This window comes from Dendropsophus ebraccatus, chromosome 8 (genome assembly GCF_027789765.1).
Source record: "Dendropsophus ebraccatus isolate aDenEbr1 chromosome 8, aDenEbr1.pat, whole genome shotgun sequence".
NCBI classification, from domain to species: Eukaryota; Metazoa; Chordata; class Amphibia; order Anura; family Hylidae; genus Dendropsophus; species Dendropsophus ebraccatus.
In genome coordinates this window covers 30,532,385-30,544,725 of record NC_091461.1, presented here as the reverse complement: position 1 = coordinate 30,544,725, position 12,341 = coordinate 30,532,385, and the positions used below count along the sequence as shown (strand labels likewise).

The window sequence follows — 12,341 nt, the reverse complement described above, 5'->3', positions numbered from 1 at the left end:
CCATCAACCCCTTCTTCCCCTCACTGATCTCCAACCAGTTATGCCCCTTAACCAGATTCTTCTCAATTCATTCCACTACGGCTGCATCCTGCTTTATTGCTCTCCTTCTCAATGATTTGACAACATGCAGAAATATTCTGTTGAAGAGGTTTCATGAGAAATCGGAGTCTTTATCTACATATATTTCAGTATTTTTCTAATTAGTTACAAATATATGAATAAGGTTAAATACTTTGTCATAGAAACTAATACATTTGTGTTTCAGGGAGGTGTAGAGGATGAAATTTCTCTCTCTGCTTATATAACCATTGCCCTTTTGGAGTCCAGAATATCTGTGCAGGTAATTTAAGGTTTTTATAAGAAAAATCATTTTACTACAAGTCAAATGCCACCATATTAATCAGACCATTACATTCGTTTTTGGAAAAAGCGCTATAACCATATCTGTCTGATTTTCCTAATTTTATCCAAGGGAATGGGTTAAGGGTCATGGTAATAATTCATGCCTTTTGTGCCATATAGTTGGAAAAGTAGATATTCTGGTTATACTTTTTCTCAGGATCCCTTATTGAGCAATGCCCTATCCTGTCTGAGGAAGGCCTCTGTAAATGTCAGCAACGTATACACCCAGGCTCTGCTGGCCTACACCTTCACATTGTCTGGAGAGACTGAAATCAGAGAAACATTGATGGATAAATTGGAGGAAAAAGCAGTGCAGGGAGGTGAGCAAATGTTTAGTTACTGACATATTGCTTAAAGGGGTACTCCAGGTAGGAGGACTTATTTTTACTATGGCCGGAGAGAGGGTGGATGAAAGTAATGGTGTCTACTTACCTCCATGGTTTCAGCAATGGGGCCTGCATTAAAGTTTTCCGGTCCCTGGCCAATTCCAGGGAGGTAAGTGGATGCCATTGGTTTTATCCACCCCCTCACTGACCATAGTGAAAAAGACCTCCCTCCTGGAGTACCCCTTTAACATTTGTGATATTTTTTTCCAAAAATGTAAATTGTAAGAAGGAGATTGTATAAGAAGGAGAACCGTGAAATGGAAGAGACTCTTGATACTGTATAATTTACAGTAGAATACATTAGTCCTGATGATATACATCACTGCTGTTGCTAAAACCCTTTCAAAGATTAAGGTGGCACAATCATTTAAATAACTTTTCAAAAGTTAACATCAGTCCAAATACCTGCTTCAATTATAAAGCAAGCAGGTGTGCACTTTGCTCCTCAGTCGGCCACCCCATTCAACAGATAGTAGGAGCTGGGCTCCATAGATTTATAATGAAGCCCGATTCCTGCTAGTTGGATGAGATGGCTGACCAGGAGTAAAAAGTGTGGCCACGGGCTTCCACCACCTTAAAAACACGTTTTTTTTGGCAAATGACGGGGAGGATTCCTCTACAACATTAATTTACTTGATCTGAAATGCCATCATCTTTTTAATATAAAAGTTTGCAGCACCAATGATGTGTATTATTTTCCATTGCGGCGGAGGCAAATAATTATAATACATAGTGCAGCTGCTGCTTCTTTTTTTATAGAGTACCTGTCATTATAAAAAACAAAAAAAAAACCTTTGATATGTCATAGAAACAAGGTAAAAGTTTTGATTACTGATCTGAAGAATGAGCGAGGAGAGGACAACAGCTGCAGCACATCTGCTCCTCGCTCTTTGTCAGAAGAAAATTGTTGGGCTCTATAGACTTAAACTATGAGCCTGAGTCATCAGGTGATATGGACCCAGAAGAGAAACATGCATAGTGTGGTCTTCTCTTGGTTCTTTCTCACGATTATTACAGGTCTTAACACTCAGACCCAGCAGGGCCAATTCTGGGGTGTTTGCCTCAGGTTTGCCTCAGGCGGCCGCCCCCTCACTGCCGCCCGAACAACCACCCACCCCCCACCCCCGTGTGCGTGCGCCCGTCCCCCGTCCGTACGCAATAAAGCCCGGCCGCCACTCCCCTCCCCTGGAGACCTGATCGCCACACTGCTACCCATGCCGACCCCGGGCACTCACCAAAGCCAGGAGGGATGCTAAGTGATCTCGCAGGAGCCCGGTGGGGCATGCGGACAGCGGCGAGTGTGGGCGGCGGGCCGGCTGCCCCAAGACAGGTGAGCTGCTGCAGGGCTGCTGTCATTCTTGTTAAGTGAAACTTAACTAAAATGGCAGCAGGGGGAACATTATTCCGCCTCCTGCAGGACCGCAGAATCTGCCGCCTGAGGCGGAATGCTAATTACGCCTCATGGCAGAAGCGGCCCTGAGACCCAGTCTTTACAAAACTTTTCAGAGGTTGGGCAAGTGTCGCCAAAATGTGTCAACCAGTGCTTTTGTCTATTCCTCTGTATTATCCCTATATATAATTTAGACATTAGTGATAGCGAATACTGTTCGATCGAATAAATATTCGATCGAATAGTAAGGTATTCGATCTATCGAATATTACCGAATAGTTCGCCGAATATTCGATAAATATTCGATAAGTGTTCAAATCCCCCAGTTTTTACCTCCAAGTGGTCGAATAGATGTTTTTCAATAATCGAATACTTGTTCCCTTTGACTTTAATGGGATCGAATATTCGAATATCGAATATTCGAATATTTTACTATTCGCTCATCACTAATAGACTTGTCAATAGGAAATTCGCATTGATATTTGAAATGTTTCCCTTGCTAATGTCAGTATTGTATACCATTTCTAGAAGAACTTAGTAAGGATTCTTTACCTTTTCTACAGATGGACAACTGTACTGGAAACGGGACTCTGCTCCTCCTCCTTCTGAGGTCTCATATTGGCACAGAGCTCCCTCAGCAGAAGTGGAGATGACGTCCTATGTGCTTCTGGCTCTTCTGTCTGGTCCCACTCAAGATATAGGAAAAGCTTTACAGATTGTGAAGTGGTTGAGCAAGCAGCAAAATCCATATGGAGGATTCTCATCTACACAGGTAATGTCAGGAATCTAAGCAATAGGAAGTTTATTGGTCCTAAAGTACTTTATTATATACAGTAGCTGAAGAGAAAGTTTGGGAAGTTCAATAAAGTCAAGTGGCCTGTCAAAAACACTGTGAGATTTACATTTATAAACCTTTTTTTGGGTGCCAACCTAAATAGGTGCTGTGCTGTATGCCCATAATAAGATGTTTATAGCCCCTTTGGCTGTGTTCACATCATTCAAACTACAGTGAGCACACAGTGTGCGTTATATATATATATATGATAAGCTAATAGCTCTATCATTAGGGCTGATGTATTACTGAGCTGAGACTTTTCAAGTAAGGAGATACCCAGGGGCGTAGCTAATGTCTCCCGGGCCCTGGTGCGAGAGGCCAACTTGCCCCCCCCCCCTCCTTTCACGACCAAGTGATGCTATTGTTGTGTGTGTGTGTGTGTGTATATATATATATAAATATATATATATATATATATATATATATATATATATATACACAGTGGTGCCTTGGATTATGAGCATAATTCGTTCCAGGACCGTGCTTGTAATCCAAATCCACTTTTAAACCAAAGCAAATTTTCCTATAAGAAATCATGTAAATGCAGACAATTGGTTCCACACCCCAAATATATTTATTATTCTGTACTGTACAGTAATGGAGAGGATGGGAAACACAAGGGCTGACAGAGACTGCAGGGAGCATGAAGGAATGAGCAGGACAGATGTGGGCACATACATGCAGCACTCTCTGTCCGGGGAGAGAGGGGTTACAGCTATGGAGAGATTACCCCCCCACACAGTCCTGTCCCCTGATGTAAGCCCCAGCCTGAAGGGGATCTGCTATGATTTGGAAGGTGAGGGAGACTTCCTGGGTCAGAGTACAGTGCTGTAGACCCCGCTATGCAGGCCATGCCCCTTCTCCACTCGCGCTCCCACCCAATACAGGAAGTTCTTAAACCAAAGCAATGCTCTTAAACCAAGTCACAATTTTGAAAAACTGTGAGCTCTTAAACCAAAACGCTCTTAAACGAAGTTACTCTTAAACCAAGGTACCACTGTATGTATATATATATATATATATATATATATATATATATATATACACACACACACACACCAAGACAGATATTACCTATTACCGCCATACTGTTACCGACCAAATCCTGTATACTGAGACCAATATTACCAGTAATACCAGTATATAGGAAGGAAACATTACCGCCACACCACAACCACTACCATCACCACCATATTGTTACTGACCAAATCCAGTATACTAAATCACCTCATCCAGTCATATAGAGGTGGCCCCAGCTCTACACAGGCTCTATACACCATATACATTACTGTGCAGTTATATCAGGTGACTCACAGGAGACGTCTTTTCTGATCGGAGTTCTTTCCTTTTCATCTTCTTCTCCATCCGTCCTGGGCCATTATGAGAACTTCTCCGAGCCACAAATCCACAGAATCTGCCAGACAGACATATTAGTCTCCTCACTCTGGCACCATCCTCATCTATATACACACTGCACATCTGTATTGTCCCCTTTACACCCTCATTTAGTGGGTAGCCCTGACTCTATGTGACCTCCTAATAATATATGCCCCCCTCTGTGTATTCCCTCTCCCCCTATGTTGCCCCCCCAAATAGATGGCCCCCTCTGCCCCCTCCCTTATAGATGGCCCCCTCTACCCCCTCCCTTATAGATGGCCCCCTCTCCCCCACCCTCCCTTATAGATGGTCCCCTTCCCCCCCCCTCCCTTATAGATGGCCCCCTCCCCCCCCTCCCTTATAGATGGTCCCCTTCCCCCCCTCCCTTATAGATGGTCCCCTTTCCCCCCCTCCCTTATAGATGGTCCCCTTTCCCCCCCTCCCTTATAGATGGTCCCCTTCCTCCCTCCCTTTATAGATGGTCCCCTTCCTCCCTCCCTTATAGATGGTCCCCTTCCCCCCCCCCACCCTCATAGATGGCCCCTCTTTCCCCCCACCCTCATAGATGGCTCCTCCTTCCCCCCCACCCTCATAGATGGCCCCCTCCTTCCCCCCACCCTCATAGATGGCCCCCTCTTTCCCCCCACCCTCATAGATGGCCCCCTCTTTCCCCCCACCCTCATAGATGCCCCCCTCCTTCCCCCCCACCCTCATAGATGCCCCCCTCCTTCCCCCCCACCCTCATAGATGCCCCCCTCCTTTCCCCCCACCCTCATAGATGGCCCCCTCTTTCCCCCCACCCTCATAGATAACCCCCTCTTTCCCCCCACCCTCATAGATAACCCCCTCTTTCCCCCCACCCTCATAGATGGCCCCCTCTTTCCCCCACCCTCATAGATAACCCCCTCTTTCCCCCCACCCTCATAGATGGCCCCCTCTTTCCCCCCACCCTCATAGATAACCCCCTCTTTCCCCCCACCCTCATAGATAACCCCCTCTTTCCCCCCACCCTCATAGATGGCCCCTCTTTCCCCCCACCCTCATAGATGGCTCCTCTTTTCCCCCACCCTCATAGATGCCCCCCTCCTTCCCCCCCACCCTCATAGATGCCCCCCTCCTTCCCCCCCACCCTCATAGATGCCCCCCTCCTTTCCCCCCACCCTCATAGATGGCCCCCTCTTTCCCCCCACCCTCATAGATAACCCCCTCTTTCCCCCCACCCTCATAGATAACCCCCTCTTTCCCCCCACCCTCATAGATGCCCCCCTCCTTCCCCCCCACCCTCATAGATGCCCCTCTCCTTTCCCCCCACCCTCATAGATGGCCCCCTCTTTCCCCCCACCCTCATAGATAACCCCCTCTTTCCCCCCACCCTCATAGATGGTCCTTCCTTTCCCCCCACCCTCATAGATGGCCCCCTCTTTCCCCCTACCCTCATAGATGGCCCCCTCTTTCCCCCCACCCTCATAGATGGCCCCCTCTTTCCCCTACCCTCATAGATGGTCCTTCCTTTCCCCCCACCCTCATAGATGGCCCCCTCTTTCCCCCCACCCTCATAGATGGCCCCCTCTTTCCCCCCACCCTCATAGATGGCCCCCTCTTTCCCCCCACCCTCATAGATGGCCCCCTTTTCCCCCCACCCTCATAGATGCCCCCTCCTTTCCCCCCACCCGTACAGGCTGATAAAAAAACAAAACTTAACTCACCCGACATCGCGCTCCCACGTTGATCCTCACTCCTTCGATCTGTCCCCGGCTGCTGCGCGGCTGCCGGGGGTGTCGCGTCTTATCCCCGGCAGCGCGCGCATCCCAGAACTCCCTGCGCGCCGGAAACCGGAAGTCAGGGCCCAAGGCGCGCAGGGAGTTCTGGGATGCGCGCGCTGCCGGGGATAAGACGCGACACCCCAGGCAGCCGCGCAGCAGCCGTGGGAAAGACGGAGCCAGACTCTTGTGACCGCAAGCAAAACAATGCTTGCGGTCACAAGAGTGATTGATCGGGGGGCCCCGCGGGCCCCCCTTGTGGTGGGCCCGGTCGCGGCGGCGACCCCCGCGACCACGGTGGCTACGCCACTGGAGATACCCATATCTTCAATAATTAGAGCTATCACTTGTTTGGCTAATCCTCCCGTTCCCTTCATATACAGGGAAACCTGCTCTAGGTGTGAGTGTGTTTTCAATGAGAAGACGTAGTTAACTTGCTCCTAGACACATCTAGCAGCATATTATCTTCAGGAGAGAAAAGTGATTAGGTGTTGCAATTCATCATGTCGGTTCTTCCATAATTTGTTGGGAATGAGTTGGTAGAAGCCATATGTCCTGGCAAAATGCGACAAGTTTTCCCTAATCTTTAGGAAGGCTTTTTTAGGGACAAGAGGATCTGTCATTCAAGAAGGAGGTTTATGTGCTGCTCTTGAAACTGATTTGACTACACAAAAGGTCAAGGACATGGATCTGAGTGATCATCCGCCTGAGTTCTGCATTTGAACCCTTAAGATGTTGATTTTGCCACCAGGGTCTCAGCTATTGGTTTAGAGAACTCTTATATACAGTCCGTAAGCTGACTGTATATCACAGACTGAACTACTGAACTCGTACGGAACAGCTTAAAGTGTCACTGTCGTGAATTTTTTTTTTGCAGAAATCAATAGTCCAGGCGATTTTAAGAAACTTTGTAATTGGGTTTATTATCAGAAAAATGCATTTTTATCATGAAAAAGCAGTTTGAAGCTCTCCCCCCTGTCTTCATTGTTCTCCTATGGAGAGAGCTAAAGAAAAGACCAAAACAGGACAACAAAGAGTTAATCTACAAATCCCTCACGGGATATCTCCTGTGACAGTCACCAGTGACCTGTCTGAGCTCGGATTACAGCTGTCACCCAGCTCCATGCCTGTAATCCTCTGTTATCTGCTTTCTGCTGCCGGCTAACTCCCTCCTTCCTCCTCCCCCCTCCCCTCTCCCTAGAGCAGACAGGGGACGTCTCCTGCAACAAGTCACAATTTTCAGATTTTTCAGAGTGGTTGAAAAAGAGGAAGGAGGGGGGGGACCTGGGAAAAGGCTTTTTACATGCAGATAATGGCAGATTTGGCTAATAAACCCAATTACAAAGTTTCTTAAAATCGCCTGGACTATTGATTTCTGCAAAAAAAAAAAAAAAATACGACAGTGACTCTTTAAGTTCTTTTCTGCTGAACTTGCACAGCTGTGTCAATAAAGTAGAACAGAGCTTCAACTGTTTCGGAGCTTCCGGCATCATAATAAATTATGATGCCAGGTGTTACTTAAAAGTTCAAGAGCTCAGTCCATGATATAAAATCAGCTTATGAACCATATATCATGGACGTGTGAATGCAGCCTAAGGACACTTTAACATGAGTGTAATATGGTCACATTTCTGTGATTCCATTAAGACCGCATGTTCCTTTGCACCTATTGTAACATTACAATGTTTTCCTTTTGAAGGACACAGTGGTGGCTCTGCAGGCTCTGGCCAAGTATGCAGAGTTGACATTTTCTGACAAGGGAGATGTGAGTGTGGCGGTCAGCTCCAAGTCAGGATTCCTTGAGCAGTTCCATGTGGACAAAAATAACCGGCTTTTACTCCAAAGGGCCAAACTATCTAAAGTCCCTGAAGACTACACTGTGACCACAATTGGGGCTGGTTGTGTCTTCATTCAGGTGAGTAGAAAGATATCTAATATTCTAAAGTTATGAAATCAAACAATTGTGAAAATGATCTAGTCAAGTTTTGCTGATCTTATGGCAGATATGTTGCTCAAGTTTTGTACTTTTTGTATTGTAATTGAGCTTGTGATTCTGGAGGAGCTAAACATAGACCATTGAGCAATGGAGGATGTTTGTGCAGCAGCCTAGACAGTACCCACACTTGGTTTGAAGAAAGACCGATCCTGGTAATTCACTAAGAGTAATATAAATACTACTACTACTACTACTACTACTAATAGTAATAATAATAATAATAATTTTGTAAAATTATGTGACAGCTGAGAATATTGAATGTTTAGGGCTCATCTATTGTACATCACTTTTGTACATCACTTTTGGGATAATAGACCTACTCATATAGGACTTGTAATAATATGCAAATCGATTAAAACAATTAAAAAAACAGCATAGATAGCTCATAGTTAGGAATTCATAGTTGGACTGAAAGCAACATTTTCTCTTGTTCAGCAAATAAGTCCTTCGTTTGAATATGACACTTAATTTACTGCTGAGCAATAAAAAGGTATTCTATGCAATGTTCTGTGTCTTCTTCATTGCCCATACTGTACTAAGTGTAAGTATTGGTCTCAACGAACAACTAAAATATCTTTTCAGAAGCATTAGCATGCCTCTATGGTAATACTATAGTCCTGTTCCCTTTTTGATAAGAAATTCTCTCTTTAACTTATAGGCGGTATTGAGGTACAATGTCCCTCCTCCTAAGGATGAGGCCACCTTCTCACTAAGTGTCAAATCCCCTACTAGAGGTTACTGTCTGGAGGATCCTGTGACCGAATTTGAAATTCTTATTACTGCCGCGTACGTTTTTAAAATTTCATTTATTTACTCTTGTATTGTAATACACCATGTACGGTAAAATACGGTATATTCTAAAAGTGACCAATGACCTTATTTACTGTATCAATCTCTATAAAGATAATAGTACGTTAAACTGTAAAATATTCTAAAAGTTGTATAGAATTTGTTTATATTGAGCAAAATGAAAATTTAGCTGTAATAAATGTTTTGTTATATATGTCATATCTATGTTTTTTGTTTGTTTGTTTTTATTTCTTACAGCTATACTGGTACCAGGGAGAAATCTAACATGGCTGTTATTGAAGTCAAGATGTTGTCTGGCTACATTCCAGTGAAGAGCACGATAAGGAAGGTGGGTTATGGGGATGAATTCATAACAAATGTCCTGCTGCTTTCATAACAAAGAAATCTCGTTAGGTTATGCTTACACATCATAAACATCATAAAATAAAAGTTAAATATATGGCAGAAATCAATACAGAACATAGGCTATGCTAACTTTTATGAATTTGGTGGGAGACGTTTAAAATCTGTGTTTTTTGTGCAAATGTATGAAAATTTAGTGTAAAGTACAAAAGCTACTTTTTGTAAGAAAAAAATATACCGAAAATTTTTGCTGAGCATATACATTTTTTGTAGGATAAGTGTCCGGCATGGTGAAATAAAACTGAACCCAAATCACAAGATAAATACTAATTGTATTTGGACTTTTTTCATTCCATTATAATACTAGTTATAACACCAGATTTTCTTCACAGCTGGAGAAGGATAAATTGATCCAGAGAAGTGACATCCAGACGGACTCAGTGACTCTTTACCTGGACCAGGTCTGAATAAGTAATCCCTTTAACCTTTATTTTGCTATTGTGTTAGGGTATATTTACATGTAAGTTAACAACCCAAGGTGTTATGTTTTGAGTCACAAAGCTGAAGCTGACCCTTAGAATTCTGCTATACATGTGTTTTGAATGTGTGGTTTAATCTTGACATACTGTAGATCCATGTTAGGATTGTGTTTATTGTCCACAGTATCAAACCAACAAAGAACAACAGGGGTATGTAATTAGCGTAAGGCACACCACAACAGATTTCTAAATCTGTTGTGGTGTGCCTTACGCTAATTACATACCCCTGTTGTTCTTTGTTGGTTTGGTAACGTGCAAATTCAGATATGTAGTAAGAGCACCCCTTTATATTCAGGTGGTGCAGAATCCATCCCCCCTTTCTTTGTCCACAGTATAGCTAATCCTCGGGATTTCCTTGTGTTACTTATTTGCTGAGGATCAAACACTACACAAAAATTTTCGGATGTATCTGAATTGGTGGTGAATCATCATCATATTTGATGCATACTTCAGTGCAGAATCTATGCCAAAATCCAGGCCAAGTCAAACCCATGTTTAAAACATTTTGTGCAAGGACTGGTTAGAAAAAAAAATACTTTGTCACCTGTTACTATACCTGATCGTTGCCCCTATCCCTTTTTCCTGTACCCGATCGTCGCCCCTGTTACTTCAGAGTAACAAAATCACTTTAATTAGTTAAAGGGGTTGTCCAGCGCTAATTTTTTTCATTCAAATCAACTGATATAAAAAATGTATATAGATTTGTAATTTACTTCTATTAAAAAAGCTTGTCTTACCATACTTATTAGCTGCTGTTTGTCATGCAGGGAATGTTGTTTTACTTTCAGTCTGACACTGCTCTCTGCTGACATCTCTTCTTTTCAGATAATCTTTATATAACTTTTTAGGTGGTTTCTTTCCAAAGGTCATATCTTTCTGTGTCTGTGAATACTTCTCTGATATTTTTCACATTTATTAAGATTTTACTTATTAAAATTTTATCTCCCTATAGATGGATCACAATCTAGTAAACCTCTCCTTCATGGTGGAACAGGACATCGTAGTGAAAGACCTGAAACTGGCGACAGCAAAAGTATATGATTACTATGAGACAGGTAAATATCTTTCTTTGACTAGATGTTTATCCCTTCTCAATCTTAATCCCCATAATCCCTGAATCTGGATTTTTGGCTTACATTCTTTATTTTACTATACTGAATAATGTATTAGAATAATGGAAGAAAGTTGTATGTAGGGCAAAATTAAATATATATATATATTCTTTTTAATGGAATTAAACAATTTTATGGGGAAGCTTCTCCACTACGAGAGATGATTGTGACCTTCACTTACTGTGCTAAAACCACTAACAGAGCAAGCGGTGAAAGCAATCATCACCTGCTGTACAGAGGCTGCCACACACATCAATTGTGTTGGGTACACAGGGGGAATGCTTTGTATAGCACTGTGTAACAGCACTAGCACAGAGCTGGGGATCAGGAAATGTAGGGCTTAGACAGCCCTGCAGTTCCCAACACAAACATTGATGGCATGTCGCCCCTACTGCTGCCAGTCAACAAATCTGCAAATGTAAATAAAAAAAACTATACATTGCTTTAATAAAGTTATATTTCTTTGTAATATATCTTTATTAGAATATATTAGCAAAAAAAAAAAATTATTGTGACTTGATTTTCACAGACGAACATGCCAGTGCAGAATACAACCACCCTTGCAGTCATGGTAAGTGAATCTACACGTGTTTATAAATTCTGTATTCTAGATGATTCTTTTCATTTGTGTACATATACCTACCCCTTTACAGTCATAAAGGGAAAGAAGTAGTGCTCTGAGATATAAAGGTTTATTTGATTTGGAACAGGATTTCTATAAGCAGAGTAAACAGGACTCCTAGGAGAAAAAGTAGGAGCCCCATGGGTTCCTATAGCATCACTGTGGGGTACAGTACTGTTAATTGTAAGTGCTTATATGACATAAAATTAGTGATTCAGGAAGCTGCAAAATCTTACTATAAAGTGGCTTATCTAAGAGAAAGGTAAGGATGGACACATCTGCATGTCTGTAGCTAAAAAATACTGTTTGGCAGCATAATTACAATCATAAGTTTTTTATCGATACAACTCTGAAAGAATAGCATACTTTCTATCCAGGAATTTATGAATGAATGGCAGCACCGCATGTGACCATAATATACTTTCAGATCTTCTATCCTTTTTAACAGCAGAAACTGCAATGAAGATTCAAGGCTGGCATTATTGATGCAGTTTGTCCTTTAGAGTCCTGCTTTCTGTTAATGTCTGGCACAGGCAGGGTCCCCACGAATCGCCAGATAGATAGATACATATCACAGTATAGGGTTTTTTTTTTGTCATGGGAGCTGTAGGAATGCTGTTATGCTTTAAACTATAGCAAACTGCCATTCTGTATTTAATTTGTCCTTGTTATTTACCTACAGATACAACTGGAAATTCAAGATAAGACCTAGTTATTCTGTATCTATGCCTACCACCTATGTATTATAAATAAAAGAATTTAAATGTCAA

The 12,341-nt window shown here is 42.8% G+C and overlaps 1 protein-coding gene across 2 annotated transcripts in view; it reads left to right on the top strand.

Moving 5' to 3' along the window:
- Nucleotides 1–12,341, top strand: part of LOC138799205 (alpha-2-macroglobulin-like) — a 60,187-nt gene extending 47,846 nt beyond the window's left edge. For both annotated transcript variants that reach the window (XM_069980089.1, XM_069980088.1), the window contains exons 27-36: nucleotides 266–340; nucleotides 560–722; nucleotides 2,742–2,950; nucleotides 7,850–8,065; nucleotides 8,805–8,932; nucleotides 9,194–9,284; nucleotides 9,691–9,759; nucleotides 10,790–10,892; nucleotides 11,479–11,520; nucleotides 12,254–12,341. In XM_069980089.1, the coding sequence (XP_069836190.1) occupies nucleotides 266–340; nucleotides 560–722; nucleotides 2,742–2,950; nucleotides 7,850–8,065; nucleotides 8,805–8,932; nucleotides 9,194–9,284; nucleotides 9,691–9,759; nucleotides 10,790–10,892; nucleotides 11,479–11,520; nucleotides 12,254–12,276 (1,119 nt within the window). In that variant the 3' untranslated portion in view covers nucleotides 12,277–12,341. The remainder of the gene's footprint in view (nucleotides 1–265; nucleotides 341–559; nucleotides 723–2,741; nucleotides 2,951–7,849; nucleotides 8,066–8,804; nucleotides 8,933–9,193; nucleotides 9,285–9,690; nucleotides 9,760–10,789; nucleotides 10,893–11,478; nucleotides 11,521–12,253) is intronic.